Source organism: Girardinichthys multiradiatus, chromosome 18 (genome assembly GCF_021462225.1).
Source record: "Girardinichthys multiradiatus isolate DD_20200921_A chromosome 18, DD_fGirMul_XY1, whole genome shotgun sequence".
In the NCBI taxonomy this organism is placed as follows: Eukaryota; Metazoa; Chordata; class Actinopteri; order Cyprinodontiformes; family Goodeidae; genus Girardinichthys; species Girardinichthys multiradiatus.
This window is the reverse complement of record NC_061810.1, coordinates 39,077,908-39,099,144: the sequence shown is the minus strand read 5'-3', so window position 1 is coordinate 39,099,144 and position 21,237 is coordinate 39,077,908. Positions and strand designations below refer to the sequence as shown.

At 42.4% G+C, this 21,237-nt stretch overlaps 1 protein-coding gene across 1 annotated transcript; it reads right to left on the bottom strand.

Moving 5' to 3' along the window:
- Positions 1-812: 812 nt before the first annotated feature.
- LOC124884718 (extracellular calcium-sensing receptor-like) lies at positions 813-21,013 on the bottom strand. Its single transcript, XM_047392767.1, has 11 exons — positions 20,633-21,013; positions 7,333-7,487; positions 6,924-7,221; positions 4,765-4,851; positions 4,554-4,661; positions 4,298-4,464; positions 3,731-4,208; positions 3,415-3,645; positions 3,209-3,332; positions 1,340-1,812; positions 813-1,253 (listed from the first exon to the last, which is right to left on the bottom strand). Exons 1-11 carry the CDS (start codon positions 21,011-21,013, stop codon positions 813-815), a joined length of 2,943 nt encoding a protein of 980 aa, XP_047248723.1.
- Between the last annotated feature and the right edge of the window lie 224 nt (positions 21,014-21,237).

The window sequence follows — 21,237 nt, the reverse complement described above, 5'->3', positions numbered from 1 at the left end:
CAAATATTGCTGTGTTCATAAACATTTCTTATCATTGCAGACATTCCACTATGAACAGAAATCCATCCACTGCTTCATAGCTGTTATGTTTTGACAAAAAAAAAATGCATAGGTACCACTAAATGATGTTTTGATATGATTGTGAATCACTGTCAATAAAGAAAACCTTTTCCCATTTTCCTCCTGCCCTATTCCTCCGACACCAGTGATGCATTGTATGTCATATTCAACCATATTAAAATGTCTAGGGAAACAACAACAGATCCATCAGTTCAGGATGATCATTGTTGCTCTTAATGCAGCTGGGAAAAGCAGGAAAATGTCACACAATTTAGCTTGTTAATGTGCGGAACAAGCAGGCGTGATAAGGCCTCTGGAGAATGAGGATTCAATTAACCTGTAAAAGCTGGAATTTATACATAGTGTACCTTAGACATCTCGGGCCTCAATCATTCTCTGTTTTGTGAAACAAGCATAGACTCTACTGCCAAATCCCAGTCAGATCCAGTTGTGAAACATCTTTTACATTTGCATTTATGATGGTGGGAGGTGGAGGTTCATCTTCTCTTATTTGTATGACACTGATTTGTTTCTGAAGTTTTGCAATTCTGCATTGTGGGTGACAGCAGAGGAAGGGAATGTGTAGGAAGAATGGTGTAAGACAGAAGGAAATTCCTGGTTACATGTTTTTAATCCACAGATTTTAATTAGTTTTGATAGCTCACTACTACCATCTGGTGGTAGAATACCTGTACAACTACTTTCTTTTTACATTATGTCCAGGCTTTGAGAGAAAACAAGACGTATAAAATCTAAAATTTGCCAGAGGGAGCTTTTAACATCAAGTGTTTCCTTGTGTTCTTTTCTGGCCTGAGTAGGATCATGTAACACTTTGGGGCAAATATGCAACCCAACAGTCCATAACTGGAGGCCAGGATTGCAAACACTTCTGTGACTGTTGCGTACTTTCCTGGAGAGCTGATGTAGGCGGGAATAAATGCTATCCACACAGCACAAAAAATCAGCATACTGAAGGCGATGAGTCTGGCCTCGTTGAAGCTGTCAGGAAGTTTCCTGGCCAGGAAGGCCAAGAGAAGACAGAGGAATGCCAAGAGTCCAATGTAGCTCAGGACCAAAGCAAATGCAATGTGTGAGCCTTCATCACATAATAGAATGACAAAGGCCTTCTCACGTGGCATCAGTTGGTGTGGAGTAGGGGGTGCAACAAGCAGCCACACTGTACAAATGATGACCTGCAGAAAAATAAAGATTTCTTGCTCAAACATTTTATGAATTATGTACAGATTATTACATAGGGAAAAAAAAACTTAGTCTTTACCTGGGCTACAGTACAAATAGTGATGATTGTCTTTTGCTGTGCAGGCCCCAACCATTTAATAATATTACTGCCTGGAAGTGTTGCCTTAAAGGCTATTAGCACCACTATTGTTTTTCCCAGGATGCAGGAGATACAGAGGACAAAGCTGATCCCGAATGCAGTGTGGCGTAGCATGCAGGACCACTTGGATGGCTGGCCAACAAATGTTAGAGAACACAGGAAGCATAGTGTCAAGGAGAAGAGCAGCAGGAAACTCAGCTCAGAGTTGTTAGCTCTGACAATGGGTGTGGTTCTGTGGCAGAAAAATATAAGGACCACAATGCAGGTGCAGACTGAGCCAATTAAAGAAATAACAACTAGGGCGATGCCCATGGTGTCTCTAAAAGAGAGGAACTCCACCCGTTTGGGGATGCAGGTTGTCCTTTCAGTATTGGACCAGAACTCTGGTGGGCACTGCGTACACTCTATGGCATCTACAGGACAGATTAAACAGCTGTTCATTACACTTGAATACAGGTCTCAATAAATTAGAATGTCATTAAAACATTAATTTATTTCAGTAACTTCTTTCAAAAGCAAAACTCCTATACTATGCAGATAAATTATTCAATGAACCATATTTTAGTCAAATAATAGTTTTTTATTTTAATTTAAATGACTAGCCTGTAATTGAGAAAAATTGCTTATTACATTAAACAGATTAAAATGTTTTTAACTGAGAAATGTTATGTCATCCCTAAAAAATCGCCCCACACATTTACACCCTCCACAAGCACGGTAAGATACAAAAGCTAATTTCTAAAGAATCTGTCTGTTCACAGAGTAAAGGAATGCATACAGCAGGTTCAGCAAAATTAAAATGCGTGCAAGAAAAATAGTTGTAGAAGCAAAAGGGAACCTATAGTTTGGGGGAGATTTACAAGGCGTCAACTGCAGCTCAAGTCAGAGATTTAAGATGCAGAGATGTATCCAGGACATGGGCTACAACTGTTGCATTTCTTGTGTCACTCTTAAACCAGAGACAAAAGAAAGGTCTCTAGACATAGCAGTCACCAAACTGAGTCCTGACCTGGGCCATAACCCAGCACAACACATACGTTATTGAACTCACAGTTTGTTGGGAGGACGCCTTGCAAAAAGCCTTTAAAATGAAAAGACTTGCAGCCAATGCTATACAGTCAGGATGGATTGCAAAGATCTACCCAGTGGAAGCAGGATGTTGGGGCTTAGTTGCGACATCTTCTGTAAAGCTGATGAGATACCTTGGCTAAAGTGATAATGAACCAATTAATATTTTTAATTCTAGCTATTACAACAAAGCAGGTCTTAGCATTTTTGAATTTCCACAACAGAATAACAATAAAAGTAGCAGTAATATTTTTTAAATCAATTTATCTCTCTTGTCATTAGATTGGAAACTATGTGCTTTTCTCTTTTTGAAAAGTTTATGTTTTTCGTTATTTTAAAACCTAAAAAATAAATAAAATAGTGATTCTTTAAAGATGACCACTAATTTCTCATGGAAGATATTGATCAAATGTTAAATCAAGGTCAGGTAACATTTGCGGCTCTCAACGAGTTTAATTTAGCTGGACTGAGGGCAAAAATGCTTCTTGGATTCTGAATTACTGTAGTTTTCTAAGGAACAGTACTTAAAGTTTTTATTTTCTATAAGCCACAATCATCAAAATTAATAGAAAGTAAGCATTTGAAATATATTACTCTGTATGTAATAAATATGAGTTTTAGTTTTTAATTAAACTACTAAAATAGGTCAACTTTTTAACTTTTTATATTTTAATTTGTTGAGATACACCTTACAATAGGTAAAGTTATGCAGCACAATGGGCCTAGTTGTTCATGTCTCACCAGAGAGATTGCTGATCTCCCCTGGTGTACAAGGCACACAGTCATAGCAGCAGATAGGAAAGTTAGGTCTCATTGCCTTCCGTGTGCCTGGAGAACAAACAGTGCTGCATACTGACAAGGGAACCTGCAGAAAAAGCAAATCCAAGAAAAACGTATTATCCACTGAAAGAGTTTGCAAATCACACATTTATTTTGAGTATTTTTACCCTGGTTTTGTTGCCATTCCACAAAATGATTTCTTCATGCATATGAAGCTTTCGATTAAAAGCTGCAGTCATACCATCAAATTTGCCAATGTTGATGAATTCAATTTCCCCGTTAGGATTTATCTGCCAGTTAACCAGATCATACAAGGCTGCTGGGTCACCATTCTCATCAAATTTAATTTCATCTGCAAATGAATTCAAGTACCGCACTTGCTTTAGGTAATGAAGTAACTAAAGAAAGAAGGTGCATGTAAGTAGAAAAAATAAATGAACTAATTATAAACTGCAGGTATTAGGCAAACATATGTAATAGTACCTGCCAAGGCTGAATGATGTCTAGATCTGCACAGGACCTCTGATGAAAAGGTCCTTCTCCTTTCACACAGTTTTTCATAGCCTTTAGAGCATAGGCAACTGCATACACTGCTTTATAGACGTTGTAGGAAATTCTTAGCTGTGACACATCTGAATAGATATTAGTCACATTCCTGAGGTCTTCTTTTCCAGAGCACAGAGGCTTGTTCTGGGCTTCAAGTTGCTGACTTTCAGTTTGTACACCCAGACTGCACTGAAACACCTCTTCCCAGAAGGACAGAAGGAAGGGATCCTTATGGACATTCGATCTTGATGGATTTAAGCGAAGTAGAAAGTCTCGCAATCCAGGAATGTTTGCTTGCTGAATGGCAAAGCCAACTGTACCCTGGAGGATGTAGTGGTACTTTTTGGGGGTGGAAAGTACAGCTGCTGTGCTCCAAGCTTCACTAGCTAGCCACTGTATCCCAGTAAGCTCACTTCTAGGTTTAAAAGGAATTGAGATTATTCCACTGAAAGTGTATTCTATGTATAATGGGTTTCCAGCAGAGTCCAAACTAAGGTATCATACCTTTGTACTTCATCAAAGAATGCTGCTGCATCTTGTTCTACGGCAAATACAAGTATCACCTTTGCCCCAGAAAAGCGGATCCTGGAGATGATTGATAAAATTTCTGTCTGCTGTCTGTTCTTAGGGATAATCTCATAAAAGGCAACACAAACACCTAACTTTGTGACCTGGAAGAAGACCCATTTGTTGTTAATGTTAGTTTGCATAAGAAAATTATATTTTATTCATATTTATTCTTCATAATTATTTGACCCACCTCATTAACAAAGATGTTTGCCCCATCACGACCATAGGCATCATCGCCTGCAATCACACCAACCCACGTCCAGCCAAAATGCTTAACAAGTTGAACCAAAGCATCTACCTAAGCAGAGAGGGATGGAGAACATATGTGTCACTTAATTATTTCACAAATGCGGACATTTTTCTATGTTTCTGCTCAATGTTTCTTTGTTACTCTCTCTAACCTGGAAAAAGTCACTTGGCATGGTCCTTAAAAAGGCAGGGAACTCCTTTTTGTCACTCAGACAAGCACAGCTGGAGAAATAGCTGATCTGTAAAGTAATCACAACTTAATATAAATGGAGAGTTAATATTAGAAAACAAAAAACTGCAATTGCAAATCACCCTCAATCACACAATGAAACATGGTGGTAACATCATATTAAACTAGGGTTTGCTTCATGTGCATGTTGCAGTTTTCCGATTTGGTAATTGGTAATTCTGCCACATCACTGTTATGGACTGCTTCGTATTGTATGGGAAGAAACTGAATTCAAATTGCTCAGACTGAATCTGTATTCATGTAATTTAAAATTAAATGCATTGGTCTGAAAATTAATTTTACTAAACTAAAACTGAATGTTCCTTACAAGACACAATAAGGAGGTGACTTTGTGTGGTAAATTGAACACCTTTTCATTTCATTCACACAACTAACTGCTAGCTATTTTTCTTGTACAGTCCCCAGCGCGCTTTGCGCGCATGTCTTTCTTAAAGTGACAGTACCATATACACAGTGTACCCTACATTACACCGAATTTCATGGTTTGAAACTGAATCCATTTGCTTAGAAAATGTATTGTGTTGTAGTAAAAATTCAGTTTGACTACTTTCACTTTCAGTGCTAAAATTCAATTTCAGTTCCAACATTCTGTTTTTTGTGTCACACATCCGGGCCTTTGAAGCCACAGATTAATCAAACACAAATTTATCGATTTACGTTCCACATCAGGTTAAACTTCCTTTATGGCATTTTGAGCTGGAGAAGTACAACATGCATCAGCTTGGCGAATGTCAATCACCAAGTCAGATGAGCATCTATAAGAAGCGTCATGTAAACAAATCATGGTCAAACACTAACACTTATGCTACCTGGAGCTGTTAGCTAAACATGCCAGATTAGCATAGTGTGCCGCTGTGTTACATCGCTCTGCGTTTTCCCTGCTCTTACCTCAGCGCAATTTATGTTGCCAAGGCAACCGTGTTAGCGTGAAGCACAGAGCTATGAAGTCGACCAAATGGATCCTAAAGGTTTATACCGCTCTCTCCACTGTAAATAACTACATGTTTTTTTATTTACCCTTTTACATATTGCTGATGTCTTATAATCCTATGTTCTTGTTTTATGATCTTTAAAGTTTAAATTAGTTTATTTGTAGAGCAATAATAAATAAACCAATCCTTAACATCAGATGTCATCTCACTGAATTGTATTTGTGTTTAACCTCCACCCAGCGGGAGTTTGAAAACAATGTGTCAGCTCTTCTCTCGGGGTTTAGCCCCCCTATAATCGCCTGGTCAGCTGACAGTTGGTGAGGCAAGCCGGCTGTTAGGCCAGCGGGAGCGGAAATCCCTGAACACGTCGGATCACTTGTGCAGTTAAGCGATATCTTGATAAACCGATCAGATATTTCAGGCTTACACAATTAGATTCTTGTCTAAAAACATTGCAAAAGTTCATTTTGTTTCACAGAATGCTCAATATATCTAACTTTGTTCACAGCTTTTTTCTCTCCTCCGACCTCTGCTACTTTCATTTGAACAATTTATTTCATGGGAATGAATCATGGGATAGGGTGGGCCACGGAGGATACACCGGACCCATCCTTCTAATCTGGGGAAAAGAAGGACACATTTGTCTGCCACATTTAGAAAAACCTTCGAAGTTGGATACCCTTCGTGACCTCACCATGATGTAATTGACCCACAAATGCGACCTCCAAAGGATCTGTGAATCGGTGAATCTGTGTTAGATTAATCTGTGGCTTCAAAAAAATTTATTTTGGAACTCAAATTGAATTATAGAACTTGAAGTGAAAGTAGTAAAACTGAATTTTTTATACAAAGCAAAGCCATTTTCAAAGCAAACAAATTCAGTTTCAAACCATAAAATTCAGTTTGAGTTTAGTGAAATTCATTTTCAAATTATTGCATTTAATTTCAAATTACGCAAATACAGATTCAGTCAGAGCAATTCAAATTCAGTTTCTGATTAAACAAGTTTCTTCCCACTGTGTTGGTCCTTTACATAAAATCCCAACAAAACACATTAAAGCTTTTGGTGGAAATATGGAAAATATGAAATATAAATAATTTTCAAAGTCATAGTACAAAATGTATTTACTTGTGGCACGATGAAGACTCCCAGAAAACGAGCTACAAGAAGAGACTGAGAAGAGCCTCCATCTCCTATCACAACCGGTATACTTTCATTACAAGTGCTATTACTGTTTTGTTCAACCTCTGAAGCCTTCTCACTTCCCATTAACTCCATGGCAGCCTTCAATGCCTTATGCGGCGTGCTGCATGAATCATAGATCTTGTATCCGATTGTGATGTTTGGAAGAAGATTCCCATCCTTGTTGATCTCTTCAATTGCAAACATCATAGTTTGCATCCAGCGAAAAGTTCGGAAATTAAATCTGGTTCAAGACAGTATTGACTTGTGAGAGCTGCATAAGGACACTACCTGATCAGAATGATAACTGTTTTCTACACATAAGGCTACCAATTATATGTCAAAAGCATCTTACCTGGTGCATTTACTTTTAGGAGGCTGGGAAGTAAAAGGCAAACTTTGCTCCTCCACCATGTCATGAAGGGAGAAGAGGCCCCCCAAGATGATGTCCCCCTTTCTTTCCAGCACAGGCATACTATTGGGTATCATTTGACATTGCAGGCTCGGGTCCTGGTTGGAAGTGCAAGGAAATAATACATTCCACACAAAATTCAAAAGCACAAACCAGGTCCTTCTTCTTGTATGAATTAGAACACATGATCTAATCCAAAATTTCATCATCCTACAGCACATCAAAGTATTTAAAGCACTTCAAACTATAAATGATAAATCATTGGATTGTAAAAACAGACATTAGATGGCGAATACAAAAAGCAGAAAAACTCAAATAACGATTAACCCAAAGATTTAGAGGTAAGGTACGGGCTTCAAGGGCTTCACAGCACTGGCAAAGCAGCAGATTAACTATGCACTCTCTAGAGTCATGTAAGAGATTCTGCCCTATCGCATATATAACGCTTCTTCATCAGGATCCAACTGTCAGAAAGATTTAATTTCCCCTTTGGCTTCTGTTCGGTGGAAAATAATCTCCAGTTTCAGAGCAGGTAACAACAAAAACAAAGAACTGGGACGGCCCCGAAACATAAGGGAGATGGATATGAACACTGTCATAATGCAGAGTTATGCTTGAGTAAGATTAATTCATCCTGCATTAATGCGATGAGGCACACAGTAGACAAGTATCACTGGGACTGTTAAACTACATTAGATTCACCTTTTGCCTTTCACATTCACACTCACAGAGATACTGTTTTCATAATTTCGGAAGACTTTAGTCCTTCGTTGAAGTATTACTTTTCAAAAATCAAACTGACAACATTACTTGTATAAGAACATATATGTAAAGTAACAGTGTGGAGTATAAAATAGATAGATTTATAAAAAGCTCTAGATATTAATGCAGTGAATATAAAAGTTTTCACACTTCTTTTAAAACTTCCAGTTTTGTGATAGAAAATGTGGAATATATTTTGTACAATTCAACTTGGCAAAAACAAACATTTTAGAGAAACAAAATGCTTTAATAACCTAGTTGCATAAATGTCCACACTGTTCACACTTGGTCACATTTTTAAAAAGATAGAAACAAATTAGCAGAACATTATAGCCACAGTGGATGTGGCAGTGGCAGCATCATGCTCTGAGGTTTATTTTCTTCAGAAAGAATTAGATTTATTGTTAAGGTTATAGAAATCTTGAACATGGTTCTGTTTTGACCCAGAACCTTCACTTGTTTGTTAAAAAGCTAAAGAGCAATAGAGCTTATACTCTTTATCATCCAAATCAACAAAATACTTGACTCCATCCATCCGTCCGTCCGTGCGTCCGTCCGTCTGTCCATCCATTTTCTATTACTGCTTGTCCTTGCAGTGAAGTGGGGTCTGGTGCCAATTTCTAGTAGTCATTGAGTGAGAGGTAGGGTACAACCTAGACAATTTGATTGTCAATATTGTATTCACCAGATGAAAACTAACTTTTTGGACTGGCCCAGCCAGAGTCTAGAACTACATCTGGCAAGAGATCTATGGAGTCAGTGAATAAAAGATGTCTTTACATTTTCTTAGGTTTAGAGAAATTTTGAAAGGGAGAGTAAACAAATGACAAAATGTAGGATGCTGATAGACTTCTATTGATGAGTGCTGCACCTGATTTAAAAGGTGCTTCAACACAATTTTTGTTCAAGGGTGTGCAAACCCATGTACCAGGTTTATCCAACTTTTTGTTTTTCTCACTTTCCCCACTTATAGGTCTGTTTGTTTTTTAGCTGGATTGTATTCAATACACATTCCACATGATTTGTGGAATGTGTTTTGAAATAATGTATTATGGTCTGTTTTTTATTTTACAAAAGCCTTGAATTTCAACAGGAGTATGTACACTTAAAAAAAAATGCTGTACAAAGTATATAAGTGCTTGTAGAATTTTAAGTTACTCACATGGTTTACATGATTTTTGTACAGTTTTATTTTATTCGCTATAGACCATGTTTTATTAAATCATATTGCCGTGTAATACACAAGTGATTGGGGTGTTTCACAAATCATTACCAATATGAACACCGCAGGCTACAAAACAGAGGACCACAGAGCATGAAGTAAACAAAATATTACATTCAACCTGTTATGTTGCCTCTGGCATGTCGGTGTGCTTGCAGTTTTAATATGTCCCTGTGTGACACAAGACGAAGGAGATGGGGCTTAATAGAACCCTCAGCCCTAACAGGCATTGGGTCCTCTACATGCAGGCAGGATTCAAGGCCCAAATGATCATAATTATGCTCTCAGGTGACATAGTCAAACATGTTACTGAAACAAGAAATTTAGATGTATTGCATCTGTGTTCACAGTTATCCCATGTTTTAAGGTAAATAAAGCCCATGAATGTTGGGTTCTAACGCATTCTGTTAGTCCCAAAAAAGGAGATTAGCCAACAACAAAAGATAATTCTATAAAGATAGGAAATAAGTCTTTCAAACAGTACTTTTATTTCTGATGGGTAAAACAATTTAGCACGATTATATGTGACAGGCAAAAAAAAAAAAGAAAAATATGCAGACAATAGATGAGATAAAATATATTAGAAATTTTTTTTAACCTCTTAATCCCCATCCCCTGGTACCAGGGGAGGAATTCATTACTGTAAGTTCTATTAGATAAACATAAATATGTGTGGTATTCCACAGAAACATAGGAATCTTGGCTAAAAGCTGATATAAACCATCTCTACGAACACCAAATACAATTAAAACTCCAAGCAGTTGGATCAGAAACTAAACAAACAGCACAAAATGCCATCATTGCAAATATCAATCTCAGCTGTTATTTCTAACCTAAATCTAACGGAATAAAACTGCATTTACGGAATTACTAGATCTCCCAATGTGCTTTGTAAGGTTTTCCTGGCCAACTTCCTTCTTCCTGGAAAAGGTTACAAGGAGTTAATTGGGCGAAGGTAAAATTGACTTAGTCTGCTCCACACGCCTTTGTCTTCCTGCATTTGGTGATTGGTGGGATTGATGTGAACGTATTGACTATAACTTGATTCTACTAGCTGTACGTATGCAAAAGAGGGGTCATTTCGGACAAATCAAACTTGAGTTATTGCTCCATTTAAACCTGGGGGTCAGTAAAAATGCTCCTACTGGAATAAAACATAGCAGTTCCTCATTGTATTATTAAAATTGTGTAAGAAAATATAATGTATGTAAGCCATTTTAGATGTGTAAAATAGTTTATTAAGTTTGGCAAGTGAAAACATAGGAAATGTACACTTTTGTAGATGGTGCCAAAATGTGCCGTACAGTGCCTAAGTATGTCTTTACTAAAACCTCTGTAACTGCTTTAGTTTACCTCAGCTGCATAAATCTTTGCAAAGCCAATGTTCACAAATTTATTTAGAGTTTCCAAAAGATTGAAGACTTATTTGTGATTTTTCTATAAGGTTTATATACTGTATAATGCAGAAAAACATCTGGCGAGGGAAACAATACTCCTTTATTTCTATGTTCCAACCTCAGTATCTCTGAAACAATAGTAGCTGCTGTGATACTTGCACTTCTGATGAGATCTCCCAAATGCTTTATATATTTTATATATATTTATATATGTTTTATATATTTATTTTTATACCAAGATTGTTTATATGTAGTATGTTATTGCTGAGAAAAACTTAATTATATTTGGGCGTGTTATTTGAGCACAAACTTGACAAACTATTTGGTCAGCTGGGTGAAGAAAAGGAAAATAAGTTAAAAACAAAAACTGGTAAAACCAGTAAAACAACACTTTATCTCATGGAAGGCATGTGCATTGAATTGTTAAGGTACACGCATTAAGCACAGAAACGCAAAAGATTCAAGTCAATTCAATTCAGTTTATTTATATAGTGCCAATTCACAACACATGTTGTCTCAAGGCACTTCACAAAAGTCAGGTACATACATTCCAATTAATCCTAATCATTGAACAGTGCAGTCAGATTCAGTTATTTATTCAAATTGGATAAAAAGTTTTTCTATCTAAGGAAACCCAGCAGATTGCATCCAGTCAGTGACTTGCAGCATTCCCTCCTCCCGGATGAGCATGTAGAGACAGTGGACAGTCACTGGCGTTGACTTTGCAGCAATCCCTCATACTGAGCATGCATGTAGCGACAGTGGAGAGGAAAAACTCCCTTTTAACAGGAAGAAACCTCCAGCAGAACCAGGCTCAGTGTGAGCGACCATCTGCCACGACTGACTGGGGGTTAGAGAGAACAGAGCAGAGACACAAAGAGAACAAACAAGCACTGATCCAGGAGTACTTTCTATGGGAAGGAAAAGTATATGTTAATGGATGTAGCTCCTCTAATAGTTTCACCTAGAAAGAAAGAACAGATAAACTCTGAGCCAGTTTTCAAGGTTAGGGTCTGAAAGAGAGCATATAGAGTTAGTCACAGTAAAAGCTCAGTCAATTGCCATGTCTAGGAGAGAGAAAGGGTTAAACACTGAAAGACAGGGCCATGTGGATCATCGGTAGAGGGTGAGCATTAAGTTGCTGCCAGCAGAAGCTTGGACGATGCCCCTCTCCAGAAAGGTGTCACAGGTAGACACAGAGTCAGGCCAGGTGTAGCTTCTAGGAAGAGAAAAGAGAGAACAAAGTTAAAAGCTGATATAACAGCAAATAATGCAAAATTGGAGAATAGTGTGAGAATGTAGCGAAGAGGGTGAAAGTGGTCATTCTGTCCTCCAGCAGCCTAAGCCTATAGCAGCATAACTACAGAGATAGCTCAGGATAACCTAAGCCACTCTAACTATAAGCTTTATCAAAAAGGAAAGTTTAAGCCTAGCCTTAAAAGTAGACAGTTTGTCCATCTAGAGCCCACTGATGGTCATTGTTATACTAAAAACCACAACGATTGGGATACCTCTCTCTGTCAGATTGACCATAACCATTGGAAAAGAGAGGGGGTCATACAGGTAGCAGAAATGGAGGGTGTGTTTGCACCTCAACCATAACTGAGCCGGTTTATGCTAAACCTGACTCCCTCTTACTCTATCCAACAAGGAGGGAAGAAGACGGAGGTAAAAAATAAGGAAGATAGCTCAGGATAACCTAAGCCACTCTAACTATAAGCTTTATCAAAAGGGAACATTTTAAACCTAGACTTAAAAGTAGACAGGGTGTCTGCCTCATGGACTAAAACTGGGAGCTGGTTCCACAGGAGAGGACACATGGAATAATCAGATCTCTGATGTATGATGGAGCTAAATCATTAAGGGCTTTATACGTGAGGAGGAGAATTTTAAATTCTATTCTGGATTAAACGAGAAGCCAATGAAGGGAAGCTAAAGTAGGGGAAATATGATCTCTCTTTTTAATTTTCATCAGAACTCTTGCTGCAGCATTTTGAATCAGCTGAAGGCTTTTAACTGCATTTTGTGGACATCCTGATAGTAACAAATTACAATAGTCCAGCCTTGAAGTAACAAATGCATGGACTAGTTTTTCAGCGTCACTCCTGGACAGGATATTTCTAATTTTGGCAGTGTTCCGGAGATGAAAGAAGGAAATCCTAGAAACCTGTTTAATATGGGATTTAAATGACATGTCCTGGTCAAAAATAACACCAAGGTTTTTTTACTTTATTACCGGAGGTCAATTTAATGCCATCCAGGTTCAGTGATTGACTAAGCAGTTTCAAAAGTTTTTTCAAAGACTCTGGTTCAAAGACAACAACATCTGTCTTGTCTGAATTTAGAAGCAGAAAATTTAAAGTCATCAAAGTTTTTATGTCTTCAACACATGCTTGTAGTCGATCTAACTGGTTGGGCTCATCAGGATTTATGTATAAGTAAAGCTGAGTATCATCAGCATAACAGGGAAAATTTATCCTATGCTGCCTGATAATTTTACCTACAGGTCCTTCTCAAAATATTAGCATATTGTGATAAAGTTCATTATTTTCCATAATGTCATGATGAAAATTTAACATTCATATATTTTAGATTCATTGCACACTAACTGAAATATTTCAGGTCTTTTATTGTCTTAATACGGATGATTTTGGCATACAGCTCATGAAAACCCAAAATTCCTATCTCACAAAATTAGCATATCATTAAAAGGGTCTCTAAACAAGCTATGAACCTAATCATCTGAATCAACGAGTTAACTCTAAACACCTGCAAAAGATTCCTGAGGCCTTTAAAACTCCCAACCTGGTTCATCACTCAAAACCCCAATCATGGGTAAGACTGCTGGCCTGACTGCTGTCCAGAAGGCCACTATTGACACCCTCAAGCAAGAGGGTAAGACACAGAAAGAAATTTCTGAACGAATAGGCTGTTCCCAGAGTGCTGTATCAAGGCACCTCAGTGGGAAGTCTGTGGGAAGGAAAAAGTGTGGCAGAAAACGCTGCACAACGAGAAGAGGTGACCGGACCCTGAGGAAGATTGTGGAGAAGGGCCGATTCCAGACCTTGGGGGACCTGCGGAAGCAGTGGACTGAGTCTGGAGTAGAAACATCCAGAGCCACCGTGCACAGGCGTGTGCAGGAAATGGGCTACAGGTGCCGCATTCCCCAGACCTGGGCTACAGAGAAGCAGCACTGGACTGTTGCTCAGTGGTCCAAAGTACTTTTTTCGGATGAAAGCAAATTCTGCATGTCATTCGGAAATCAAGGTGCCAGAGTCTGGAGGAAGACTGGGGAGAAGGAAACGCCAAAATGCCAGAGGTCCAGTGTCAAGTACCCACAGTCAGTGATGGTCTGGGGTGCTGTGTCAGCTGCTGGTGTTGGTCCACTGTGTTTTATCAAGGGCAGGGTCAATGCAGCTAGCTATCAGGAGATTTTGGAGCACTTCATGCTTCCATCTGCTGAAAAGCTTTATGGAGATGATTTCATTTTTCAGCACGACCTGGCACCTGCTCACAGTGCCAAAACCACTGGTAAATGGTTTACTGACCATGGTATCACTGTGCTCAATTGGCCTGCCAACTCTCCTGACCTGAACCCCATAGATAATCTGTGGGATATTGTGAAGAGAACGTTGAGAGACTCAAGACCCAACACTCTGGATGAGCTAAAGGCCGCTATCGAAGCATCCTGGGCCTCCATAAGACCTCAGCAGTGCCACAGGCTGATTGCCTCCATGCCACGCCGCATTGAAGCAGTCATTTCTGCAAAAGGATTCCCGACCAAGTATTGAGTGCATAACTGTGCATGATTATTTGAAGGTTGACGTTTTTTGTATTAAAAACACTTTTCTTTTATTGGTCGGATGAAATATGCTAATTTTGTGAGATAGGAATTTTGGGTTTTCATGAGCTGTATGCCAAAATCATCCGTATTAAGACAATAAAAGACCTGAAATATTTCAGTTAGTGTGCAATGAATCTAAAATATATGAATGTTAAATTTTCATCATTACATTATGGAAAATAATGAACTTTATCACAATATGCTAATATTTTGAGAAGGACCTGTAATAAAGAGAATTGGCCCAAGTATTGTACCTGTGGTACTCCACAATTATCCCTGGAGTTTAAAGATGATTTATCATTTTCATGAACAAACTGGAATCTGTCAGACAAATAAGATTTAAACCAGTCTATCGCTGTTCCCCTGATCCCTACAGAATATTCCAGCCTTTCTAAGAGAATAGTGTGATCGACAATATCAAATGCAGCACTGAGATGTAACAGAACCAGTACAAACACAAGTCCATTATCTGAGGCCATAAGAATATCATTAGTGACTTTCAGCAGAGCTGTTTCAGTGCTTTGATGAGCTCTGAAGCCTGACTGAAACTCTTTAAACAGGTCATTGCTGTGTAAATGCTCACACATTTGATTGGCAACTATTTTCTCAAAACGTTTAGATAAGAATGAAAGATTGGATATAGGTCTGTAATTTTTGAAGTCATCTCAATCAAGCGAAGGTTTCTTAAGTAAAGGTTTAATTACAGCTACCTTAAAAGCTTGTGGTACATATCCATTTACTAAGGATAGATCACTTGTACTCCAACTCGTCGTCTTCCGCTTATTTGGGATCGGGTCGCGGGGGCAGCAGACTCAGCAGAGACGCCCAGACGTCCCTCTCCCCAGACACCTTCTTCAGCTCCTCTGGGGGGAGCCCAAGGCGTTCCCAGGCCAGCCGAGAGACATAGTCCCTCCAACGTGTCCTGGGCCGTCCCCCGGTCCTCCTCCCGGTGGGACGTGCCTGGAACACTTCCTGAGGAAGGCGTCCGGGAGGCATCCGGTATAGATGCCCGAGCCACCTCAACTGGCTCCTCTCGATGTGGAGGAGCAGTGGCTCTACTCTGAGCCCCTCCTGGATGGCCGAGCTCCTTACCATATCTCTAAGGGACTGCCCGGCCACCCTACAGAGGAAGCTCATTTCAGCCACTTGTATCCGGGATCTCGTTCTTTCGGTCATGACCCAAAGTTCATGGCCATAGGTGAGGGTAGGAATGTAGACAGACCGGTAAATTGAGAGCTTTGCTTTTCGGCTCAACTCTCTCTTCACCACAACGGACCGGCACAGTGCCCCCATTACTGCGGCAGCCGCACCGATCCATCTGTCGATCTCCCGCTCCATTTTTCCTTCACTTGTGAACAAGACCCAAAGATACTCAAACTCCTCCACTTGAGGCAGGAACTCCCCTCCAACCTGAAGAGGACAGGCCACCCTTTTCCAGTCGAGAACCATGGCCTCGGACTTGGAGGAGCTGATCTTCATCCCAGCCGCTTCACACTCGGCTGCGAACCGCCAGAGCGCATGCTATAGGTCTTGGCTAGAGGGGGCCAGCAGGACCATGTCATCTGCAAAAAGAAGAGACGAAATCCACTGGTCTCCAAATCCGACCCCCTCCGGCCCTTGGCTGCATCTAGAAATTCTGTCCATAAAAGTTATGAACAGGACCGGTGACAAATGGCAGCCCTGCCGGAGTCCAACATGCACTGGGAACAGGTCAGACTTAGTGCCGGCAATGCGGACCAAACTCCTGCTCCGCTCGTACAGGGACCAGATGACCCCTAATAAAGGGCCCCCGATTCCATACTCCTGGAGCACCCCCACAGGGCATCACGAGGGACACAGTCGAATGCCTTATCCAGGTCCACAAAACACATGTGAACCGGTTGGGCAAATCCCATGAACCCTCGAGCACCCTGTAGAGAGTATAGAGCTGGTCCAGTGTTCCATGGCCGGGACGAAAACCACACTGCTCCTCCTGAAGCCTAGGTTCGACTATCGGCCGGACTCTCCTCTCCAAAACCCTGGCGTAGGCCTTGCCAGGGAGGCTGAGGAGTGTGATTCCCCTGTAGTTGGAACACACCCTCCGGTCCCCCTTTTTATGAGGGGGGACCACCACCCCAGTCTGCCAGTCCAGAGGCACTGTCCCCGACCGCCACGCCATGTTGAAGTGGCGTGTCAACCATGACAGCCCAACAACATCCAGAGATTTGAGGTACTCATGGCGGATCTCATCCACCCCCGAAGCCTTGCCACCGCGCAGCTTTTTAACCATCTCGGTGACTTCAGCCTGGGTGATGAAATAGTCCAACCCCGTGTCCCCAGCCTCTTTCCACCACGGAATGCGTGATGGCAGGATTGAGGAGATCCTCGAAGAACTCCTTCCACCACCCAATAATGTCCTCAGTCAAGGTCAGCAACCTCCCACCCCCACTATAAACAATGTTGGCGAAGCACTGTTTCCCCCTCCTGAGGCGCCAGACGGTTTGCCTGAATCACTTCGAGGCCAACCGGTAGTCCTTCTCCATGGCCTCACCGAACTCCTCCCAGGCCCGAGTTTTTGCCTCTGCCACAGCCCGGGCCGCAGCACGCTTGGCCTAACGGTACCCGTCAGCCGCCTCAGGAGTCCCACAAGCCAACCACAGCCGATAAGACTCCTTCTTCAGCTTGACAGCATCCCTTACTGCCGGTGTCCACCAACAGGTTCTGGGATTGCCGCCGCGACAGGCACCGCAGACCTTACGGCCGCAGCTACGGGCAGCAGCATCGACAATAGATGCGGAGAACATGGTCCACTCAAACTCTATGTCTCCAACATCCCCCGGGATCTGGTCAAAGCTCTCCCGGAGGTGGGAGTTGAATACATCCCTGGCCGAGGGCTGCGCCAAGCGTTCCCAGCAGACCCTCACTATGCGCTTGGGCCTGCCAAGTCTGTCTGGCTTTCTCCTCCTCCAGCAGATCCAACTCACCACCAGGTGCTGATCAGTGGACAGCTCAGCCCCTCTCTTCACCCGAGTGTCCATAACATGCGGCCGAAGGTCTGATGATATGACAACAAAGTTGATCATCAACCTCCTGCCTAGGGTGTCACTGTGCCAAGTGCACTGATGGATACCCTTATGTTTGAACATGGTGTTCATTATGGACAATCCATGACTAGCGCCGAAGTCCAATAACAAAACACCTCTCAGATTCAGATCGGGGAGGCCATTCCTCCCGATCACGCCTCTCCAGGTGTCACTGTCGTTTCCCACGTGGGCGTTGAAGTCCCCCAGCAGAATAATGGAGTCCCCGCCGGGAGGGGCACTATCCAGCACCCCTGACAGGGACACCAAGAAGGCTGGGTACTCCGCACTACAACTCGGCCCGTAGGCCGAGACGACAGTCAGAGACCTATCCCCAACCCGAAGGCTCAGGGATATGACCCTCTCATCCACTGGGGTAAACCCCAACACGAGACGGCTGAGCTGGGGGTCAACAAGCAAACTCACACCAGCCCACTGCCTCTCCCCGTGGGCCACTCCAGAGTAGAAGAGAGTACAACCCCTCTCCTTGAGATGGGTTCCAGAGCCCACGCTGTGAGTGGAGGCGAGCCCGACTATTTCTAGTCGATATCTCTCGACCTCCCACACAAGCTCAGGCTCCTTCCCCCCCAGCGGGGTGACATTCCACATCCCTAGAGCCAGCCTAAGCATCCGGGGATCGGGCCGCTGAGGTCTCCACCTTTGTCCGCCACCCAATCCTCTTTGCACCGGTCCCTCACGGTTCCCCCTGCAGGTGGTGGGCCCACTGGGGGATGGACTCGCGTCTCTCGTTCGGGCTTGGCCCGGCCGGGTCCCGCGAGGAGCAACCCGGCCACCAGGTGCTCTCCGGCGAGTCCCGACCCCAGGCCTGGCTCCAGGGCGGGACCCCGGCTCCGCCGTACCGGGCGACATCACGTGCCTCGATATTTTTGTCCTCATGAGGGATTCTTGAACCGCTCTTTGTCTGACCCTTCACCTAGAGCCTGTTTGCCATGGGAGACCCTACCAGGGGCATTTAGGCCCCAGACAACATAGCCTCTAGGATCATTTGAGCACTCAAACCCCTCCACCATGTTAAGGTGGCGGTTCAAGGAGGAGTAAGGATAGATTAATCATATCTAAAATAGGGCTGGTAATCAGAGGGAACACATCCTTAAATAATTTGGTCGGGATTGGGTCTAACATACAAGTTGAAGGTTTAGATGAAGCTAATATTTCTGATAACCCAGGAAGAAGATAAACCTGGACTAGAAATGGTCTGCCAAAACATGTGTGTGGCCCCAGTGGCATTTTCTGGAGAGTTCAGTTGCAGGGTACACAACCTGAGGCAAGGACCCGTCAGGCCGCCCCATCAACATCAAGGTGTATGTGAATGTCAAGGAGGACAGCCCTAGTTGTTGAGCACTTTAAGATGATGCCCCACCTTTTCCCAGTACGCTGTCTGATTTTGACATGAAATGGTCCAAAACAGTCCCTGTGGAGTGGAAAATAGGCTTAAAGAGGCAAAGACGAGCAGCTGGTAAGTCAGTCATTTGGGGAACAGTAGGCTTGCCCTTCCAGTCTGGGCAGTTGGAATGATGACGTCGAACAGCTTCTCTGCTTCTCTGCTTCGCAGTATCCAAAAGCCTCTATGAATGTTTGCAAACAGTCACTCAGGATGGCATAGACATTGATCGGAATCCTGTATTAGCAGGCTGGTGAGGCTCGTGAAAGGGTGGTGCGGATCTATAACGATCGGATGTACTGCCCCAAACACTAGATCGTTTCCATGTCTCAGTCTGCCCCCTACCCTGATTTCTCCTGATTCATCCAACTCCAGTGCTAAAACATATAGTCTGCTGGTAGTGGCAAGAGGATTTCCCTGTCTAAGAAGCTTGATCTCATCAGGGGAAACTATCACTTTGTATCTTACAATCTGCTTCACAGTGTTGCGATACTCTCAAACCTCCTCTATTCCCTGCTGTACCTCGTAGCTTCTTAGCAGTGGATTCATGTAGTTCCTACCAGTCTTGGATTCTGGGTTTGATGATGCTGTGGTAAAGCTGTTTTGCAAAAGGCTGACTTTCGTAGTTCTGAGGGTTCCTCCTTTGCTGGGGTTGTTGGCTTAGTAGGCCAGTTGTCCTGGCTTTGAAGAAGGAAAGGGGGGCCTTGGTTCCATCTGTTCGACTCGGACAAAGCCTGTAAGGTCTTGCCCTGAGTAATTGTATCTGCTGGATTGTTGGCTTAATAGATATAATGCCAATACTGTGGATCTGTTGGGTCTTGAACCTCAACCGCTCAGGTGCCCACAAATACTTTATATCGACATGAATCTGAAAGTATCCAATGGCAATGGCATGTTAATGAAATCAGAGCAGTACTCCTAGAAGTGATGCACCAAGGACGGGTCCAGGCAGCATTAAGTCATTGAGGCTGAGACCTTAATGCTGGTGAGAAAAGTTTATCACAAGCCTGTTCTTGTTGTTATGGGTTAATATTTGGTGAGAGATGAACCATGAGTCACTGTTCGTTTCTGTTTCTTGAGGATTAAGTTTATAATGCCACAGATTGAACATCACTAGTTCAGGGGAGGCTTGACAACAAGCATGGTTTTCTTCCATAACAGTGGAATAGCATAATGGAGAATCCCATCCATGCACACATGTGTTGTCCTGTTCTCCAACAGATCCACAGCCTCTTTGTCTAGTTTGGAGCGAGTTACTGTCTTCTCATTCTGTTTGGCTGCTTCAAGGTTGAGGTGGTCAACCAGAATCTGGTGTTTGAACAATTCTGTGCTATTAGGGGGGTTAGGTAAGGCAATTTTCAGCCAAGCAAATTCACTGGGGTCTGCTGAAGTAGGGAATGCTTGGTCTTGGACCTCTGTAGACAGTGAAAGCTGGGAAGCTATAGGGAGGCTGCAGAACTAGTGTCGGATCCAGGCATTCCAGCCCTGGTGACCCCTGAACATCTGCCAGCATAGTCTTTGTGTGGTGATGGGTGCACCAAACTGTGTTTGTCCTACTCCAGTGTGAGGTGGGTGAGATGGGGACTGACACAAAGCTTCACTATACCCCGCCCTCTCCAGTTGTGATCGCACCCTTTGATTTCTGTTACTGAAGTGAGCTGTGTTAAGTGATGTGAGTGGAGGCTTGCTCTGATGAACTGTGTTCTGATTCTTTATGACTTGTAGATCACTCATCAGCTTCTTTAGCATGGTCCGAACTGGCCAAGTTAGTGGAGAAGGCTCAGCTGCTTCTTCAGTGTCAGGCCAAGGCGGAGGATCAGGCCATTCCTCCTCCTCCTCCAACACAGTTGGTACATATGCCGGTGGTGGGGATCTAAGTCTCTGCTGCAGAGCTGCTGTGCTCTGGTGGACAGGTCCCATCATCATCATCATCTTCATCTCTTCCTTTAATTTTCTGAGCTCAGCCAGCTTGGCATGACGGCTTCCTTAGACTGCTTAAACTCAGCTCTCTCTCTTCTTAGCAGCTCCAGCTCTGTGTAGTATGGTGCAGAGGTTCGCACTGACTGGGATGTGAAGATAGTGTTGGTACCCACAGCCATGGTTACAACAGGTAATGCGGTACAAACTTTTCTGGAACCTTCAAAATAAATTGCATTAACCTA

Bases quoted from the DNA above. Each gene is read 5' to 3' on its own strand.
- LOC124884718 (XM_047392767.1), bottom strand. From the start codon at position 21,013: ATGAAGATGATGATGATGATGGGACCTGTCCACCAGAGCACAGCAGCT. The intron at 4,852-6,923 runs GTAAATACATTT...ATTACTTTACAG, and splicing joins GAGTCTTCATCGTGCCACAA to ATCAGCTATTTCTCCAGCTG. The intron at 4,209-4,297 runs GTATGATACCTT...TTTTAAACCTAG, and splicing joins TTCTTTGATGAAGTACAAAG to AAGTGAGCTTACTGGGATAC.